General features: G+C 38.4%; 1 protein-coding gene across 2 annotated transcripts in view; it reads right to left on the reverse strand.

Annotated features, from left to right (window-relative positions):
- Nucleotides 1-515: 515 nt before the first annotated feature.
- The window catches only part of LOC110102199, a 35,506-nt gene continuing 13,729 nt past the window's right edge, over nucleotides 516-22,292 (reverse strand). The window contains exons 2-7 of one of the 2 annotated variants that reach the window (XM_020830418.2): nucleotides 15,639-15,695; nucleotides 13,931-14,178; nucleotides 13,466-13,594; nucleotides 13,328-13,390; nucleotides 860-954; nucleotides 516-738 (exon numbers count right to left, since the gene is read on the reverse strand). In XM_020830418.2, coding sequence (XP_020686077.1) covers nucleotides 871-954; nucleotides 13,328-13,390; nucleotides 13,466-13,594; nucleotides 13,931-14,178; nucleotides 15,639-15,695 — 581 coding nt within the window. In that variant the 3' untranslated portion in view covers nucleotides 516-738; nucleotides 860-870. Of the gene's footprint in view, nucleotides 955-13,327; nucleotides 13,391-13,465; nucleotides 13,595-13,930; nucleotides 14,179-15,638; nucleotides 15,696-22,292 lie in introns of both variants that reach the window. The other variant, XM_020830416.2, reaches the window with a different exon arrangement.

Here is a 22,292-nt window from a genome sequence, read left to right on the forward strand (position 1 = left end):
GCAAATCAAATTATGATTTTTACATCCTTAAAAATAAAGAAGCCAAAACTGTCTCAAACAAACTCTAAATATAGGTTTTATCAATTAGAATAAAGTGCATCAAAATAACAAAAAAGGAAAAAAATAAAAAAAAAATTAAAAAAAGTGCATCAAAATTGCATGGTAAACCCATGACGAAGAGCTATTTAATTTTGTCATGATAACGTTCTTTAACAAAAATGAAATTAAAAAAAAAAAACCAAACGGGTTTTGTATTTTCATAAGAAAATGAAAAAGAAAAATACAAAATTTGTCCACACTCCGTCTAAAATCACCAAATGTTCTGACATTTAAACTCCTGAATTTTTTTTAATTAAATTCTTTCTATTTGATTAATTTAAGGTAATGATCCATTTTAAATTTTCCCCTTATGCCTATTTTGATATTAACAAAATATATAAATAATTAATTAACTTTTATATCATCCTCATCATAAAATAAATTCAATAAATCCAAAAAATTTTAAATACATCAAATTTTGGGGACAATCATAGAACTGCTCTCAAGTAAACAAAATTTGAAACCAACATAAATAATATTGTAGTCTTACAAGCTTCATTTGATTGCTGATAGTCAGCAACAAATTCAATATATATATATATATATATATATAGCTATAATCTTTCTCCTGGTGCTGAATAAACAATTTTTCTGTGAAAAAACTGTCTAGCCTTCTTGCCCAAACAGCAGGCATTTACTCTGCTTAAAAGTAGAAAAGAAGAAGAAGAAAAGCTAATCAAAGAAGACAATAATTTCATCTACCGAACATTTGTTGCCATCAAAATGGTAGGGGTGCATATGGGAAGCCAAAAGAGAAAACCTGAGAGCTCTTCAGTTATCCACTGTACGCCTCTTCTTTGAACAATTTTTAATGGATGGTTCTGATTTTCCCTTGTTTGAAACAGTGCGCATCCTCTGCAATATCAGGAATTGATGATTAATTAATGATAAACGAAGAAATATGGTTTCCATATAGTATATACAATCATGTACCAAAAATAAGTGACACAGAGTCTATTCTGACTACAGGCACTTCATGAGCAGAGATTCCAAATGTCCATGAATCAGAATTCAAAGTCTGTTTAGCTTTTAGTTAGTCTCAAATTCTTATGACCTGTTTAAGATCACTACTATTTTTTTATGGTTTTATCTTTCTTTTCAAAAAAATGTTTGTTTAATGTGTCTTAATTATTTTTTTTTTAAATCAAATAATTTTTAAAAACACTCAAAATAATTTTGAAATATTTTGAGTATTTTTAAAAACTATTTTCATATTATACCTCCGTCACCACCCTTGTTGCTACCATCGACCAACTATCATTATCTTACCTGACTAGTTGTTGCTATCCCGTCAACAATCATCACCATCATCAACAACAACAACATCAAGCCTTTGTCCCACTACGTGGAGACAGCTACATGAATCCTTTTTCGCCATTGTCCATGTAAAAGTAAAATTCTCATTTAAATCTAATAAAGAAATATCATCTCTAATATTTTCTAACCAAGTCTTTTTAGGACTACCTCAACCTTTCTTAACATAAGCCAAATATAATACCTCAACTTTCCTAACGGGTCATCGGAAGGCCTCTGTTTAATGTGACCAAACCATCTAAGGAGACTCTCTCTAATCTTATCTTCCACTGGAGCTACTCCAACCTTATCTCGTATATGCTCATTTCATATCCTATCTCTAAGGGTAAAGTCACTCATCCACCTAAGCATCCTCATATCTGCAACACTTAACTTAGTATATTATATAATGCTTCTAGAGATAAACACGTATAAAACTAAAATATTTTTAGGATATAAAAAATATTTCATTTTATGTTACAATAAAAACAGAAAGCAAAAGCGATCCCAAACTGCCCTTTCAAAATTTTGCTTTATCTAACAAACTTACTAAAGTTTCTTTCTGCAGCTTAGCAACTACTATCAAGGCCAATATCATATCAGCTTTTTCTTGGAGCTAATAGTTCAGCATTAATAAAAATATTCATGTAATTTATGATCCTAATGACTCTTGATCGCCCTTCCTAATGATTCTTGACTCCCATGATGAATCTACATTGTTGAGTGACTCTTACTGTCATATTTAATATTTAATAAATACTTCAGTTTGAGAGAACGTGATGGCCATTATAACAAGCTCTAATGTGAAGAGATTTTTAAGATATGCAAAGCTTTGAGTTTAGTCCAACATCGTATAGTTAAAAAAGTGTATAACTAAATGTTGTAGGTAGTTCCACACTCGCCAAAACAACTAATTATAAAAGTGACTCAATATTATTCCATTATTACTCCTATGATAGATAGAAAATGAAAACACCATTTGACATTTGGAAATAATGCCTAGTCATCAATTTGTATGCTCAACGTTTCCTTCTCACAATATGGTCATTGGCTATAAGAAGGATCTTACCCCATAGCTATCTCAAGCTTTGTTTTGGACGTTTCCACAACATAACCCTAAACTTAGAATTTCTTCTATATTTGGATAAGCAATTGGAAATCTATGTCATTCCTTACATACAACATTGGTGGCTAGGGTTCTTGGATGATTTTAAGATTCTTTCACTTTGATTTTATATCTTGATTTTGTCCGTTGACCCAGCAAATACTATAATATTCTTCCTGAGAGTGATAGATAAACAATTTGGTTTATCTTTCTTTATCAAAAGATATATCGATTTGAAGGTTTCAACCTTGATCTTCTTCAGAGAAAAACACTTATACTGCAACTTAAAAAGTTCAAAATACCAATTTTGTTGGAATTTCTAGTTGAGCACTTTTTCTTGAACATTCCCCCCATAGCCATTAAATAAAAACTTCAAGATTATAACATTCTCCTCTCAATGTTATCACTTGTAGTGATATTAATGTGTGGATTCAACAGCTCAGAAAGTATTTAATAGAGTTCAGCGAAAAATTTAGTTATAACTAGCTAGCGTTAACTTTGATGAGGTCAACCATGGAGGTGAACTATTTTTCTCATTGTCGGCATATAGTCAGCAGGGCAATCAACCTATTAGTTTCTCTTCTCCCACAAAAAAAAAGTGAGTAGGTTGTGCATCTTGGAAGTAAAAACAGCAAATAAGAGAGAATAAAAGTGTAGGAATACAAAGGTAATGGCCGTTTTTCTAATTTCAACTTCAAAATATAAACAAGATACAATTGATCTATTATTCAAGAGGTAGATCGGCTCTCCCCCACAAGAACTTTTATTTGGTCCGGTGACCGGACGTAGCTCTAATTTCGGTCAACACTGAGATCGCGCCACGTAGCATGCACAAAACCGCGGACCCAACCCGGCGAATAGTGGGTATGTCGCTCGTGCGTATTTTAAATCCATGACAACCCAGTATTGCTAGGTATTGCTCGGTATTGCTAGGTATTCGTCGATTTTGCTCGACAATAACGAGAAATACCATTATGTGAAGACAAATACCGAGCAATACCGAGAAATACCGAGCAATACTGAGTTTTTCTAGAAAAAATCGGTATTGCTCGGTATTGCTAGGTATTGCTCGGTATTGTTAGGAAGGTTTTACGATGCCGGCCCAAGAGGGGCTGGTTGAATCAATCCAACAGGTATTGGTTCATGTTTCCAGTCGGCGGCCCAAGGAGGAAAAATTTGGGAGGAAAAATTTGAATTAGGGGATATTTAGAGATTTTGTAAGCTTCTTTGGGCTTTAATTAGTCTTTTGGAGGCTAGGGTTTGGTTATCTTGAGATTTGCTGAAATTTTGAGATCTAGGGTTTATTTTGTGTAGGCTCTAGGCTTTGCTAGAGATTTAGAGAGTATTTCTTCCTCTCGAATTAAAGAAATCTGTATCTTGCTTTGTTTTCCTTGTTCGTGAATTAAAGCAAAGTATTTCTCTTGTATTTCTTCTCCAATCTACTATATTTCCTACATGATTTTTGATGATTTCTCTTTGAAATCAGCCATATTTCTCGCTGTTTTTGCCAATTCTTGACATGTTTGCTTGCGAACTCAAGTATTGCCTTTAGGGTTACTTGCGAACTCAAGTCTTCGCGCAGACCTTCCACTCTTAGAGGTTCCAAAATGACCTCCATATCTTCTATCAAGGCCGGGGGTAGTGAAGATGGTGTGTGATTTCCTATCGCCTTCCTCATCTGTGAGACATAAAAGACTGGGTGCAATGCTGATGGAGGTGGTAGCCTCAATCGATAGGGCATTTGCTCCAATGCGCTCCAAAACCTCATAAGGACCAAAGTATTGTGGGGATAAATTCTCATTCCTCATCTTAGCTAATGTCTTATGTCTATAAGGCCTTAGCTTTAAGTAAATCATGTCTCCTAGCTCAAAGTATACTTCTCCCCTGTGCTCATCAGCCTTCCTTTTTATGATTTGTTGGGCTCTCAATAGATGTCCCTTGAGCTCAGATAATACTCTATCCCTCTTCTCTAAATACTGGTCTATAATGGATATTGATGTGGTGCTATGTCCATAATTAATCAAATGAGGTGGATCTCTCCCATAGAGAATCCTGAAAGATGTGTTTTGTGCTGCTGAATGGTATGAGGTGTTGCACCAATATTTGGCCTAAGCAATCCACTTTGTCCAACTCTTCGGCATATCTAATACGAAACATCTCAAATAGGTTTGTACACTTCTATTGATCACCTCTATCTGACCATCTGTCAGGAGATTGTATGTTGTGCTTCTCTTAAGGATTGCCCAATGGAAATAAAACAACTCCTTCCAAATATGGCTAAGGAGCACCTTGTCTCTGTCTGACATAATGGATTTTAGAAATCCATGCAAACACAGCACCTCTCATATGAAGGTTTTACGATGCCGGCCCAAGAGGGGCTGCTTGAATCAGTCCAACAGGTATTGGTTCATGTTTACAGCCGGCGGCCCAAGGCTATGGGCAAAACCAAGGGGGGAGGAAGCCCTAATAGGGCTCACTTGTGATGTGGTACACACCGGAAGAAGCAGGTTCACAAGAACAATCAAGGAAGGCAGAAAAACTATAAAGGCTTTTGCCTGAAAATGTATATCATCAACTAGGGAACTCATCTTCTCCAGGAGGAGAAATACAAGCCCGGTTAGCTAAAAATAGCATTGGTAAAGAAAAGAGAGTGTTTGTACTAAATACTAAATGCAGTAAGCTAACTAGTGGAGCAGACTGCGGCTCTAACTGAAAGCAAATAAGCAAATATAATATAAAAGTATTTAAAAGTAATAGTAAGTCATCCAACGGCTAGGATGCTCCGCATCATTCTCCCCCTCCGACTAAAGAATCCGAATCTGTTGATGAGATATTGGTTGGAGCTGCATCAGGGGGATGATAAACAGTAAGATCTCCGATGTTGAAGGTGGATGACGTGTTGTAGTGGCTCGGCAGATCCACCACATACGCATTCGGATTGATCTGTTTGAGTACTGCAAATGGTCCAATCTTCCGCGGGCTCAACTTGGATTTGTAAGCTTGTGGAAACCGTTCCCGCCTCATCCTTATCATAACAAAATCCCCTGGTTTAAAATTCCTCTCTCTGCGATTTCTGTTGGCATCCTCTTTATATCTAGCATTGGACTTAGCAAGCTTCTCACGGACCTCTTGAAGCATACTAGAAAACTGAACGGTGAAGTCAGCGGCCAGTTTACTAGAACATTTGGGTAATACGGCGAGGTCCATCGTGTGGTTCGGGAGCTTCGTATATACTATGCTGAACGAACTTTTCCCCGTGGACCGGTTGGTCATGCTATTATAGGCGAATTCTGCCTGCCCCAACAGATCGTCCCATAACTTTGGATGCTCCTGCACTAAGCAACGAAGCATATTACCCAATGTTCGATTGATGACTTCTGTCTGCCCGTCCGTCTGAGGATGATACGCCGAGCTGAGTTTGATGTCGGTATGCAGACGTTTCCATAACTCCTTCCAAAAATGGCTAACGAATTTAACATCACGATCGGATGTTAGACTTCGAGGTAGTCTGTGAAGCCGAACGATTTCAACGAAGAAGATACGGGCTACATTCAAGGCATCGAATGTCTTTTTGCATGGCACGAAATGAGCCATTTTTGAAAATCGATCAACCACGACCATAATGGAGTCGTGACCGCGTCTGGTACGAGGCAAGCCCATCACGAAGTCAAGACTTAGATCTTCCCAAATGGTATCCAGTGTAGGCAATGGCAGGTACACTCCAGTAAGTTGTCCTCCAGTTTTATAACTTTGGCAAATTGGGCATCGTTCTACAAATCGCATTACATCTCTATGCAAATGCGGCCAAAAGAATCGTGATTGCAGTTGCAGGTACGTGTTTCTCCTTCCCACATGAGCCACAAGTCCACCGCAATGAACTTCCTTGATAAGTTATGGCCGCCAGGATGAATCAGGAATACAGAGCTTGTTCGATTTGAATAGAAATTCAAGCCGGATGGAGAAATCCTTGTTGGAATCACCTTGTAAGCATTCTGCCCAGATCTTAGAAAAGTCCGGATCCGCCGCATATAATTCCTTCAGACAGTCCAGTCCGGTGATCTCCGTTTGCAGGTGTGTGAGAAGTGTGTTGCGCCAGCTAAAGGCATTTGCAACAACATTCTGGGTTCCCGACTTATGCTTTAGAACAAAGGAGAATCGTTGTAGAAACATGACCCACCTAGCGTGCATACGATTAATGTGTTTTTGATTGTTGATGAATTGCAGAGCCCGATAATCACTGCATAAGATGAATTCCTGGTGGAGTAGATACGGTTCCTATTGCTTCAATGCCCGCACCACCGCGTAGAGAAGCTCTTCTTCGGGATGATCACCCTTGTCCTCTCCTTCCCCCTCTAATAATTGCAATTGTTGTCGATTGGGACATTCGTTGGACTTATGACCCGGTTGAAAACACCTGAAGCACTTGAGTCCCTGTGGTCAAGGGTAAGGGTTCTCTTTGAATGGAAATTTTGGTTTTACTGGTGCTCTCTGGGATCAGAATTTGGTTTAACAGGATTCGACGGTCCACTGCTATCAGGAATGGGTGGTGTTTTACGAAGGGCAGTTCCTGGTGGTTTTGAAGCCTCTGTGCCGGCTTCCATAAAAGGTCTTTTGTGAGAATTGCTCCGCAGATGTCGTCCCAACTGGATTTCAGCTTTGAGCGTGAAGTTGACCGCCTCCGACAAGGACCAGACAGAGCTCAGCTCTAGCTTGTCTTGAATGATGTCCTTCATCCCGCCTATGTATCACGCAACCAACTGATTGGAAGTCTCATTTAAATCGTTCCGGGCAGAGAGGCGATAAAACTCCTCCGTATACTCGCTGACAGAACGATTACCCTGAGCACAATGTTGATATTTCAGATACAACATTTGCTCGTAATCGGTAGGAAGAAAATGCCCCCTCAGAAGCTGCTTAATTCGCAACCAGCTGCGCACAGCTCTACGCCCCTCCCTTCGACGAGACTGTAGCAGCTGTGACCACCAGGCGCTCGCGCCTCCCTTGAGGCGGCAGGCCACATGCTTGACCTGCTTCTCTGGCTCGATCTCCATATAATCAAAGAAGTTCTCCACGGAAAATTCCCAATCAAGATAATCTTCAATGTGCAATCTCCCGTCGAAGAACGGTATGTCCAGCTTAACTTTGAACTCACCCTGATGCCGATCACGCCCCGTGTAGCGGTGCGGTTGCCACTCTCCTAGGTCCACATCTGAATCAGAAAATCCATCTGGATTAAAGCTACCACTTTCTTCCTCCGAATCGGATAGCTCTGGAAGCAATGCAGGACATCGCCGACATCGATTCGGAAACACCCTGTTTCCTTCAGCTGGTGTGACTGTTGGTGGTGCAGGTCTCACCATCCGCGGCGGCATCTCCCCCGTTCTGACGAACGGTGGTTCACGGCGTAAAACAGCAGCACGACGATCTACCGCCGCCGCGATATCATCCAACCGCTTCTCAACTCCAACGTGTGCAGCCCAAAGTGCCTCCAAACTTCGGTTCTCCTCGCTCGTCGCACGCTTGCTGGACTCTGCCATCTTTCCAAGCCTCAGGCTCTGATACCAAAATGATGTGGTACACATCGGAAGAAGCAGGTTCACAAGAACAATCAAAGAAGGCAGAAAAACTATAAAGGCTTTTGCCTGAAAATGTATATCATCAACTAGGGAACTCATCTTCTCCGGGAGGAGAAATACAAGCCCGGTTAGATAAAAATAGCACTGGTAAAGAAAAGAGAGTGCTTGTACTAAATACTAAATGCAGTAAGCTAACTAGAGGAGCAGACTGCGGCTCTAATTGAAAGCAAATAAGCAAATATAATATAAAAGTATTTAAAAGTAACGGTAAGTCATCCAACGGCTAGGATGCTCCACATCAACTTGCTTAATTAAATAATGTTTAGGAGGGAAAATTTGAATTAGGGGATATTTAGAGATTTTGTAAGTTTCTTTGGGCTTTAATTAGTCTTTTGGAGGCTAGGGTTTGGTTATGTTGAGATTTGCTGAAATTTTGAGATCTATGGTTTATTTTGTGTAGGCTCTAGGCTTTGCTAGAGATTTGGAGAGTATTTCTTCCTCTCGAATTAAAGAAATTTGTATCTTGCTTTGTTTTTCTTGTTCGTGGATTAAATCAAAGTATTTCTCTTGTATTTCTTCTCCAATCTACTATATTTCCTACATGATTTTTGCTGATTTCTCTTTGAAATCAGTTATATTTCTCGTTGTTTTTGCCAATTCTTGCCAGGTTTGCTTGCGAACTCAAGTATTGCCTTTAGGGTTACTTGCGAACTCAAGTACTTCCTATCATAAAGCAATAACCACAGAAATCGCGATGTAAGGGTGCTTTAAAGGGATAAAGTGTGCATATTTGCTCAGACGATCCACTACTATAAGCATCACCGAAAATCCCATCGAGCAAGGCAACCCCTCGATAAAATACATCGTCACCTCCTCCCACCCTCTCCGACAGAGCTAGAGGTTATAGTAACCCATCTGGCATCATGGCTAAGTACTTGTGCCTCTGGCACACATCTTGCTAACCAGTCAGCTACATCACGACACATCCCCACCTAATATAATTCTGTTGAAAATTGGTTGTAGGTATTCTAAGCCTCTGAATATCCTCCAACTAAGCTGCCATGAAACTCATACAACAGCTTATATCTCGACCCCTCGTTAAAATGAATCTCTCATGATGTAGTTGTTGGGCTCCTCTAAGGGTGTAACCAAGATGACTATTTGGGTTCTGCAACAATTGGGCTATGATCTTCCTCAGTCCCTGATCCTGCTCACTCTCATGTTTAAGAACTTCCCAATATAGAACCATAGGTATTGGCAGAGCTATCAACAGTGGCTCATCTGTCTTCTGTAATAGTGTATCCATGTCCTTATTCTCCAGTTTTGGGCGATACTGAATCTTGAAGTCATTTCCTAATAATTTGGGCAGTCACATCTGGTGCTCCTCAATCACTAACATCTGCTACAGTAGAAAATTCAGGCTCCTATGATATGTTCTGACAATAAATTTCTTCCCAACAAATATGGTTGCTACTTTTGGATGGAAAAGACAATCATCATTAACTCCCGCTCATCTACGGACTTAAGCTTTCCCAGCTGGCTGGTAATGAACACCTGACTGAAATAAGCAATGGGCTAATGATCATACATGAGCACTGCTCCTAGCCCATATCCTGATGCATCCGTCTCTATCACAAATGGCCTGCTAAAGTCAGGAAGTGTTAATATTGGCATGCTGGTCATAGCTTTCTTCAACTGCACGAAAGCCTATCGTCACCTCCCTCCAATTGAAATTGTACTTCTTCAGCTACTCAATCAATGACCATGTTATTATGCCATACTTTGACACAAACTTATGGTAGTACCCAGTAAGGCATAAGAACCCTCTCAGCTCCCTCAGGTTCTTAGGTAAAGTCCAATCCAACATAGCCTTAATCTTGGCTAGTTTGTTGCTACCCCAGCTTTGCTCACCATATGTCCCAGGTACTCCACCTATGAATGTACAAATGAACATTTCTTAAGGTTGATATATAGCTGGTGCTCCCTCCACATCTCCAATATAGCCCTTAGGTGACCCGCATGCTCTACCTCTGCACGACTGTAGATCAGTATGTCATAAAAAAATATCAAGACAAACTTTCTGAGGTAAGGTTGAAAAACCCAATTCATGAGGGACTAAAATGTGATTGGAGCATTGGTAAGACCGAAAGGCATCACCAAAAACTATAGTAACCCTCATGTGTCCTGAAAGCTATCATGTGCACATCCCTCGGCTTCATTTTGATTTGTTAGTATCTTGATTTAAGATCAAACTTTGAGAAAATGACCGCCCAAAATAGCTCATCTAGCAGCTCATCAATCACAAGGTTAGGAAACTTATCCAACACAATTTCCTTATTTAGGTCCTTAAAGTCCACATAAAACCTCTAATTGTTTTTCGTTTTCACTAGTAAAACTAGGATGGAAAAGGCTCACACTTGGCTTGATAATCCTGACCTCCAAAATCTATATGATGAGACTCTATCTCATCCTAATGAATATATAGGTACTAGTACGGTCAGACACTAATAGGAGAAGCTCCCTCCTTCAAGGTAATAGCATTCTTATGCTCCCGAGATGGCGGTAATTCGTTAGGCTATTGAAAAACCTTAGGAAACTACTGTAGAAGTTTATGTACACATTCAGGGACCTTGACTGCCTCAAAATCTTGGATCCCCGCGCTACAACTCTACCAAGTAGCCCAGCCCTACCTATATCGTCTTGACCATGATTTTGAGTGAAACCATAGGTCTGCATAGGCTGACATTCCCTCGCAACACCACTTCCCCTCCACATGAATCTCTATAGTCAAGGACTTTCAGTCCACCTTGGTCTTCCCGATCGTCTGTAATCACTTCATTCCTAGGATCACATTAGTGCTCCCTAAATACAAGGGAAAAAAAATCCTCCACTATCTGTATGCCTTAGAGTGCCAGCACCAACATCCTGCAAATCCCCCTACTCCTCTGTACATTTCATGTTCCCATCATGCTCCAAAGCTCCCTGTATCCACCAACTTTAATCCCAATAGGTCTACGATCCGATTGGAGATAAAGTTATGAGTAATCCAGCTATCCAGCAAGACCACCACTAGATGCTCCTTTATCTGCCCCCTCACTTTTATGGTGTGATTTGGAGTAAATCCCGCCACGGAATTAAGAGATACTTCCACCACATCAAGGTGTAGATGCTCCCCTCCTTTTTCTTCCTCCACCAGATCCTCAATGTCGGTCTCTTCCTCCTCGCAATCCATAAAGACCTAGAGTGTGTGGTCATTGCACCGATGATCTGATGCATACTTCTCATCACAGTGAAAACATAGACCTTTCACTCTCTTGTCTTGCACATTTGCCTCTGTGAGGCGCTTGAAGTTGGCCCCGGGGAGAATTCTCCCACCTTTCTCCCTCGATGGTGGTTGTAAGCTCCTCCCACGAACGGATCGAGAATCTAGCCTACCTCCACTAGAACCAAGCGAGGGCTTTCCTCTCCACATAGCCCCTATGGCTGTAAGCTTCTCCTCTCTCAATTCGTTCACCGAAAAATACCTCTCCACCCAGTATACCCACCCATGGGCATCCTCCCCTTCGAACACCGACATCTTCAACTTCCTCACCTTCGCTTCTTCACCCCAACTTCCTCTCCAGCCAATGGTTCCTTCATGTATCAAGGGTGGTAATCCAAACTTTCTTCCATCCAACTCCCACGACCCAATCCCCATGGCTCGACTCATCCCCAACCCACCACCTCTACCAAAAAAATCCCTTCTTGCTGGCCCCCCCATCTGGTAGCCCTAGGAGGTGGCTCATGATGAAAAAAAATTTCCTCGTTGAACTCTTCCCGTTTGATCTATTTTCCCTTAGATTCGGCCAAGAGAACCCTGATCAAATTGTAGCGAGGGTTAGCAATCGGAACCGCCAGTGGGGCTTTAGATTGCAACTCCATGAGCTTCTTGAATATCTCTTTATCTCTCCCAATCGGCTTGGCTATCCATCTGATTCTCCATAGTTGAAAATCTTTCCTCCATCCTAGACTTTATTTGCTCTCATTCCCCTTCCAACACATCCACCTTTGTTGTTATCTCTCCAAAACCTCACTTTGATATTAATTTAATATATCTTGGATGTAAAAATAGCAAATAAGAGAGAATAAAAGTGTAGGAATACAAGGTAACAATTATTTTTTTTATTTCTCCTTCAAAAAATAAACAAGATACTAATGATCTACTATTCGGGAGGTAGATCGGCTCTCCCACAAACCCTAGAAGCATCTAGGAAACTCACAAAACACAAACTAAAACAAACACATCATATAATACTGAAAATATAACATAGTTCTCCCTAAATAAGCTCTCATAATTCCCTTCTAAATCAGCCCATTTCCATACTTGATTTCCTCCCCAATTTGAATACCTAAAATCTCCTAATCATGAACTGTGATTGACACTAATGGCTAATTGATCTGCATGAATTAGGAACAAATCTTGAGACCCATTCCTTCCTTTCTAGGATTTGTTTGTGTAGTTACATATGGAGGGCCATTTTTTAGGATTTCTCAAGCTATGGTTTAGATGACTCCACCCTCTAGAATTAGAATTTTGTGTATGTCGAACAAGTAAGAAATACCCCTGTTGGTCAACTTCTTTGTTGAGCGTGGATGTCTGGAGTTGGGAAGGGATTGTGAGTACACTTACTATGCACATCATGTTTGCAACTTTTGTGCTTTTAAGTAGATCAGAACCTACCTCTTCTTTTGTACATCATGTTTACGGCTTTTGAGTTTTACATGGATCGGATCCTGCCTCCTCTCCATAGACTTAAGATTGGTTGAAGATAAATCATGTCAGTAAAATCTGAATTTTTTTTATTCTGTTCTCTCTTCTGTATCTTTGTAATGCATCATTCTCAATCCTAGTGATACTTCCACAAATCATCTTTTGACGCCTCTCATTACAACCCAAACTATCTTACTTTCACAGTCAGAGACAGATCATAGGATCAGCCCATATAGTAATAATATGGGCAGAATGCAGTCATCCTTTATCATAATTCACCCAGACGGGTAAGTGCTCACAATTCTGGCTTCTCTGACTATCTCAATAGATGACTAGACAACAAAATAAGTACCCAAGAACTATAACTGGATATTAAATATACTTAAGAGATACGCTCAGTCAAATATTTGAGAGAAGTGTAATACAGGGGTGATGACACAAAAGAATATTTTTTACAAAAAACTATAAATAATATTCACTTAAGGCCCAGATTTGATAACTTACCTTCTTTCTCCGTTTATTTTGCCTCTGACGCCCATTATCCTTATTTTTTGGAGGATTCGGTTTCTGTTACATTGAATGGTCTTCACTGACCTGTCATCTAATTAACTTACAGAGAATAAATAAGCAAAGATTGTGTACCTGAGACACAGCTAGAATTCGAGCATGCCTTTCAGCATGGGTCTCTTGCTCCTCCTCAAGTTCCCCATCGCTGTTTAACATTAATTTCAGCCTACCCTCATCATGCAGCTTTTTGGACCGAGAATGCCTCTATGAAAAGCATTAAAAACAATTTCCATAGCTATTTTAGAGAAATAATTGTAGCATTTACAAGTATATTTATTAATTGAATTAAGCTTCATTTGATTATTGTTTTCTACCTGTTTTTAAGTAGAAAAGCAAAAAATATAAATCATGGTTATTTGGGAAAAAAGACAATTTTCCAAGAACTTGTTTTAAAGAATGAAAAGAGGAGATCAGTTTTTTTAAATTTCTGAATGGCATAAGCCATACCAAATGAAGCCTTAGGATATATTAGATATCAAAGTTTAAGGAATTTGGAATCAAGGACATATAAAACTCTTGAAAACAGTATATCAAGCTTACTTTTGAAGAAAGGTGTGTCCTGACAGTGTCTTCATTTAAGCAGAGAACTCTTGGGCAAAGTCTACACTTGAACACTGACTTAAATTTTAGAATAAAGTTGGAAATATCAGTCTGAACAGGGTAATTTGGATCTATCGTCATCCCTGTCATTTCGGGAGCAATCTCAACTTCATTATCAGGTACCTTGCCAACTATCATGCTAACTTTGATGTTTCCACCACTCGCATTTTCCTCGTTAGAAAGTAAATCTAATCATAGTATGGAGATCAACATGACAGAATTCTATTAGCCGAATCAACATAAAATTTATGATATTATAGCAATAGTTGCATAAAAAAATGCTTCTATGCACATCAAACAAAAACAAAACTCATTGATATCTTGATTAGATAAAAGAACTTCATCAGATTTCTGGGGTCAAAAAAGCCCTGCTATAGGCTCAAGTGGATGAATATAAATTCATTCTATAGGCGAACTCATTTGTTAAACCAATTCATAAAAAGCTTCACGCCATAGCCATCACAAGGTTATTACATCTTAAGAATCCAAAAATTAATTACTCAAAATAAAGATGCACAACGTAAGTGCATATAACAAGTAAACTTCTAGAGCTCAAAATAAATTAAATTGGATTAATTGTTATTTAAGATTCAATAATTTCCATAATGGAAAAATAAAAGATAGAACTAAAAATTGGTCAATATAATGCTCACCCTTCATCAAAATGAACCAAACACAAACACAAAGGAGAAAATTTAGAAGATAGAACTATATCCAGAAACTTGCTAGAAGGCAATCTGAAATGTAGCAATACATAACATAATTATCTCAAATAGATCAACCACAAACAAATAAAGAGAAGAACAATATGAAATACAATAACTATTGTTTTCATCATTAGATTAGAAAAATATTCCACAATGTTTTTAGATAATGCAATAGTGCAAGTATGTCTTCAACTCTCAAGACTCCGAAAGAAAGATCAAATCATGATAAAAGTGAAAATTTAGCACCAAATCATGAGTTCATCGCAATAAAATAAGCTGCTGGAACATGTAAATCTCAATAGAAAACACACCAATACTTCATAAGCCCCACCAACATAACTTGTGACTGAAATCAAATACTTGTAATAGAAATCTAAGATTGCACATGATAAGGTGGATCAATTTCACATTTAAAAAGTAAATTAGAATGGACGGTCATGAATAAATTATTTAGATGGCTTTTTTTCATTAGATAATTAGTACTGTTATATCTTTGTTGAATTAGTAGCTTTCAGTCCAAAAAATCGATCAGTTTACCATTAGAACAATTGATATTATCCCAATATATCTTCATCAATAAATCTTTAACATACGACCTCACTCTCAGATACACAACATGAACAATAAAGCATATGTCCACACTCCCCAGGACCGCATCACCTCATACAAACTTGAAGCTCTTTTCTTACTTGAGGGTCCTAATATGGTATTTGGTGAGAAAAAGAAAAGCATTCATCAACTTGGCACATTGCTACTCAACAGAAAGAATATCATTCCTTTCTCTAGCAGGACCAGTTTTTTTTTTCACAGAATTGTGGCAAGAGTTGTTAAATTGTCAAAAGTTGAAACTTATGGAGATGAAATAAGAATATGGCAAGTAATGATCCACAAACATATATAGTTAATGTCACATTATTGAGGCAATGTGAACTTAACAATACCTGAAGTATCGTCATCACCCTCGTTATTTGAACTATCCTCGCTCTCATAACCTGACCCTGTCAGAATAGGAAGAAATAGAACAAATGAATGATTAAAGTGCTGGGATGTCGTGAAAAGGAAAACCTGTGTGAGAAATAGCACAAAAGTGAATTTCAGATTGCAAGAGCAAGCTAAACTTAAGCTCCTAACAGATTTCAGAAGTTCAACCAGTCATTGACTAAAAATCTCAGACATGAAACAGGCTCATAAGTGAACAAAATATTTTAACAGCAGGGAAACAAATTTGTAGCCGCTTTACTCTGCTTATGTTCAAAGTTATCAATTCCTAAACTAATCTGGAAATCCATGAAATTCCCCAAACTACAAAACGCAATGCCCCAAATCATCTCTCAGGGATCAGCCAAATAACAGAAAGCCCCATCTTTAGCTGCAAAATCCCAAAATCAAAAGATATTAGTATCACAGGCAGGCATCACAACAAAACAATTTGAAGACATGTACACCCTGCTCGACCTTGTGACATATGGAATGCCTTTGATCAAGTCTTACATAATCCAGAAGCAGCATTGACCCTAAGTTGCAGCTCCCCCAAGTGAGCTCCATGTTGCGCCAGCAGTTACGTACCAACAATTACAACCAAGGCCTATGATGTAGTAGCTACTGAACTCTTTAGTTAGCCGTGACCTCAATCCGGAAGTGCAGAACATACAACTATAACACAGAACTAACACGCAAAGGAACTCAAAGAAAAACAAACACGGCCACTGGTGGTTATCACAGCATGTTTAGTTGAATCTTCCTAGCATCACTTTATGAATAGACTCAATAATCCCAAAGGATAGCATTAAACAACATTGGCCAGTCTTAATCTGCAAGAGCTACTGATGTCTAGAGCCTGGTGTGAGTAGGTACATGCACTGCTCATTATCCATCAGAAGCCTGATTAGCCACTTAACTACCTAACTCGAACTCTTTCTCCCTTCTTTTCTCCCTACTCTAATATAATTGTTTTTTTATTGTCCCTCTTCCTGTGTGCTACTTTTAAGTAATAAATATCTTATTACTTATTCTTTTTTGGTCATCACATTTTCTTGACCCAACACATGTTCTAGAGGATCTCAAGTATTTTAAAGACGATAGATTATGAACTAGTCTCATTCCAAAACCTTTAGGGGAAAAAGGTGGAGCTCATGATCCAGTTGTATGTAACAATCTAACATTGATTTAGGTATTTCATGACGATTTTTAAGATTCCCCATTCTAAGGGATTTCATTGGAGGACCTCTATTTACAAATCTCATGTAGTATCCAATCAAGGGATATCAGAGAGCCGATGGCTTCTTGATCCTTGGTGCATGGTGTTAGCAAAGAACAATTACAAACAAATCAAAATATTTTTTTTGCTGAACCCTCTACACAAAGGAAGTGGGCTACTATGACAAACCAAGAAGAAGAAATCCTTTAGTGACTTGATTTCCCATGTCATACTTCTACAACAATAGATGGCCGTGTTGATGGAGATGTTCAACCAATAAGCTCATCAACTAAAATAGGAATCAATCAACATAAATACTCGCCCATGAATGAATGTAACAATGCGATAAAGAAGAGACAACAACAAAATCAAGCATTTATCCCACCATGTGGGGTAGGCTACATGAATCATTTTTCTCTATTGTGTCATGTTAAGAATTAAATTTTCATTTAAATCTAATAAAGAAATGTCGTTTCTAATATTTTATATCCAAGTCCTTTTAGGTCTACATCTATCTTTCTTAACATAAGTTAAATCCAATACATCTACTTTCCTAACCGGGTCATCAGAAGACCGTCGTTTTATGTGACCAAACCATCAAAGGCGACTCGCCCTAATTTTATCTTCCACAGGTTTTTACTCCAACCTTTTCACGTATATTCTCATTTCGTATCTTGTTTCTAACAGTAAGATAAAGAAGAGAGACAAAATAATTATGGAAATCAAAATATGAAAAACCTCAAGCTTCCACCATTGTTTATAGAGGTAAGGCCAAAGCCTTTTTATGAGGAGGCCAAAATCAATGTCCCAACTTATGATGGTTCTATCAATGTCAAGAAGTTGGATGCATGAGGGTATATCAAATGGAGAAATATTTCAATCTCTATGATTATACTTCTCAATAGATAAGCTTTTTTTCGCACATCCAAAATCACCAAGTATGCATTGACATGGTACCAAGCCCATCTTCAAATTGGGAAAGAAGAAATCACATGGGACCACTTAAGAGCATTCTTCACTAAAAATTCTACCTTATAGGGTATGAAGAAGATAGGTGTAAGCAGTGGGAAGAACTAAATCAAAGAGAAGGCAACCTTTTCGCACATCAAGCTTCACCAAACATGCATGAGTACATTATGGAGTTTAGAAAACAAGCTCTCAACCTTGACATTGCTTAGAGGAGATGTTACCGCTTAAGGAGTACACTTCTGTGTTAAATTCACACATCTCTAAAAGCTTCGACTCTTCCCTGTCCAAAGGATAAGTGTTTTGGTCATTGAATTAAAGAATAGTATCCATGGAAAGAAACCTCTCAACTTGCAAGGAGGGTCTTCAAAGCTAAATGAGAAAAAAAAAGACCAACAAAAAGTAATTCTTAGAAGATAATCTTAAATTATTCTCTTCTAGATCATTTTTTTATCATGGCCAAGCTGGAAATAAAAAAGGAAAATGTTAGAAACTTCATTCAGAATGCTTTCATGAGAATTTCAAGAAAGAAGAGGGTAAGAGGAGAAAGATGATGATTTCTCTTAACACAACTCAAACATTGGAGTCCATCCTACATCCAAACTCAAGTCTATCATTGATGGCAGGTCTGAAGAGGGATAGACAAGAGCCTATCATCTAACATCGATGTATGTGAGGAACTTTTCACCTTGTGCATACAAGTTAGGCAAGAGGTGGTATATGCCATCATAGATATAGGAAGTCAAAACAATCTAATCTCTTCAATTCTCATTCAACTACATTGCTTGAAGACAACTCCTCACCACAAATATCTTTCTCTCTCTCTCTCTCTATCAATTGCATCCATACGAACATAGAGAGGACTGATCAACAATGCCTACTCCAATTTGACATCACCTAGGAACACATAAATGAAGTGTGTGTGAATTAATCCCTATTGAGATGTGTCAAGTTATTTTTGAGAGCCCTTATTTATATGATCGGTATGCAATCTAATTCGAGGGGGCTCAATAATATCAATTGACAAGCAGGACCAAAACTGCACCATGAATCTGATTGGCAATATTCAACCCAAAGACATAAAGGCGATGTGACAAGTTTAAAAAAAGAAGAAACAATCAATGGTTCCAAAAATTTCAGCCTTATATTCACAACTAAAAAAGCAAGATGGTAATGCTCCTTCTCGTATTCTTGGGAAGGAAGAAAAGAAGCATTAATAATTCGTAGGAGAATATGCAATAATCTTCCAATAATCAAAGAATCTTTCACTACAAATGATGTTGGAGAAGAAACATGAGAATGTGTTCCTACTAAAGGAAAAGATGGCAAGCAAGGCATCCGTCTTATCTTAGCCCAGAATCAAGAATCATTTTCATTTGAAGTCAACAAGAATGAAACTAACACATCAGATTATACCAATGAAGCAACCTTATAAAAAATGAATGACCGAAATCTTCTCCTGTTAACCATAATGTATGGGGAAATAAATAATGGCAAAAGGTAAGTATTGAGTGCATCATCTGCCAAGTGGTAAAATTAGGAACAAGGATCAATCATATTTCCACATTCATTTATATTCACATAATTGAATCTACTTCTCAAAAGGGTATGTATGATCTGAAAAAACTATTTTTAATTGATTTATTTCATGATGACCTTTGCATTCCTTACCCTCACCTTTATGATAAAGTTCCAAGAAAAGTGCAATGGAGAGTTCAACATAAAAATTGGTTAATAATGCTTATATTCAAGTCATTAAGGATATGTATGTAGGAGTTGTTGTGTTCAAACACAAGGTGGTGTGACTAGGTTTTTCCTATTTCAGTTGGATTACATCAAGGATCAGCCTTAAGCCCATATTTTTTTGCTTTAGTCATGGATGTTTTCACTAGACATTTGCAAGAGGTTGTACCCTAGTGTATGCTTTTTGCTGATGATATTCTTCTTGTTATAAGACTAGAGATGGAGTTGAAGGTAAACTTGAATTATGGAGGTCAAATTTAGAGTCTAAAGACTTTCGTTTGAGTAGAGCTAAAATTGAATATATGGAATACACTTTTAGTAATAATAGATCTCGTGGGGGGATTGTGACGATGGACGATCAAATCATTAATAAGAGTACACATTTTAGATATCTTGGGTCTATTGTATAGAATGATGGTGAAATAGATGGGGTTATTTTTAATAGAATTCAAGTTGGATAGTTGAAGTGGAGGAATGCATCAGGCTTGTTGTGTGATAGAAAAATCCCTCTCAAACTTAAGGGGAAATTCTATAAGATGGTAGTGAGACCTGCAAAGCTTTATGGTGTAGAATGTTGGCCATTAAAAGAGAATCATAATATTAAGTTAAGTGTTAAAATAATAATAATAATAATAATAATAATAAGTTAAGTGTTGCAGAGATAAGGATGCTCAGGTGGATGAGTGGCTTTACTCTTAAAGACATGAATGAGCATATACATGAAAAGGTTGGAGTAGCTCCAGTGGATTATGAGATAAGAGAGAGTCGTCTTAGATAGTTTGTTCACATAAAACGACGACCTTCCGATGACCCGTTAGGAAAGTAGATGTATTATATTTGACTTATGTTAAGAAAGGTAAAGATAGACCTAAAAAGATTTGGTTAGAAAATATTAGAAATGGCATTTCTTTATTAGATTTAGATGATAATTTGACTCTTAACATGACACAATGGAGAAAAGGATTCATATCGGCGACCCCACATAGTAGGATAACGGCTTGTTGTTGTTGTTGTTGTTGTATTAATATATTCGTGTATCTTTAATGAAGGGAGTCCATTTATCTACTTCAAAAACTTTTTTTAACTAATGTTTCTGATGGGGGCATCAGAAGATCAATGATCTACGGTCACGATCTACTTTTGATTATTATTGTATTTGATGTATTTTGTTTTATGTTTTATGAGATTGTATTTCTTTCCGTTTACGCCCATGCTTAAGGGCCTCGTCATGTGTTTGCCTTAGGGGCAATTGTGTCTTTTCATTTTCTTTATTCCGTTGGCTATTTAAAGTCTTCCCCTCTTCATGTAAGATGATGAATTATTGATAATGAAAATTTTATGTTCTTGGTGATCTCTTAGTGAATTCATGTTGATCTCTTAGTGAGTTCATGAGAGGAGAAGCCCGAGGAGGGTGATTTGCAATACTCGTCAATCTTTGGAAGAGTCCAAGGTTCGCGGTTCTTACGATCTCTTTGTGAGTTCGTTAATTACTTTTATCTTACTTGTATCTTAGTTCATCTCCTTTCTCCCCTCTTCATCCACCCAAGTCTTCCCCTAGCTCCACCTCCCCAAGCCGCCGATCATCACCCACCCGATCGCCGGCCTCCCTCCCACGCCTTCCCCCTCCACCCACCTAACCGCCGACCACTTTCTTCCCATCCCTTGAATGAGGATTTAATGTCTCATCATTACCTTCCTATAGAGCATGAAGGATTTGGGGAAATTATTTTAAACCATTTGAATTTCAAATAGTTTCCTAAAATAGAAATCTATATTAGAAAAGTCTTGAATGTTTTTCACTTTTAAATTTCAAATTAGATTGGATGACGTTATTCTCTCCTTAAATTATAGTGGCCAATTTGGAAGTTGTTTTAAACTTTCCCCCAATCCCCTCTCCCTCTATATGCCGCCAACCATGCTAGGGAGGAAGCCCAATTAATGCTAATTCAATGCATTAATTACAATTGCTTTGAAGTTTGAATTTTCATAACCTCTCCTCCCTCTCTCCAATTTCCACGGTCCCCTCTTGGACTTCTTTGGAAAGCTTTCCTTATGGCCATGACTTCTCTAGGAAAGAATTCAAATCTTTCCCTGCTGCTGGCCGAAATTTCCAAGGCCCCTCTCCCTAATTTTCTTCCACTAAATCTTCTCCAAACTCAATCCAACGTGGAGCCCTCTTCTTCCTAAGACTGCAGCCTGAAATTCAGCCGATTGCCTTGCTCCCTCAGCCCTTGGAAGACCCATAATTGTTGTATTGGGGAGACGGAACTGCTGCCCACTGATTTCTTTCCACCCCAGCTGCTGACTCTTTGTTGGAGAAGCTCTTCTTTGTTGTTTGGTGCCTTCCCCAACTCAAGGCAGCAAACTTTTTTTTTTTTTTGGATGGCTGATCCAGAACATTCTACGGCCTTCTCCTACTTAAATTCTTGAGGGAGACTTCCATCTCTCAAAGGATTTTCCAAGGCGAACCAAGGATCGTTACATTCCACACTGCGACGCTTGGGAGAGTCTTCTTCTCTTCCCGTTGAACCTTCACGAGGAGCTCGCATCTATCTTGTCTTTGGGTAAACTCTTCCCCCGACTCTTTTATCTTCGAAGTTGCTTCTCAATTGTGGTCTTAGTAGATTCATGACGATCACGTTAATGCTTCCCCGCTAAAGCCTAATAATTAGAAGAGTTGTGTGAGGGA

This window comes from Dendrobium catenatum, unplaced genomic scaffold (assembly GCF_001605985.2).
Source record: "Dendrobium catenatum unplaced genomic scaffold, ASM160598v2 fragScaff_scaffold_747, whole genome shotgun sequence".
NCBI lineage: Eukaryota > Viridiplantae > Streptophyta > Magnoliopsida > Asparagales > Orchidaceae > Dendrobium > Dendrobium catenatum.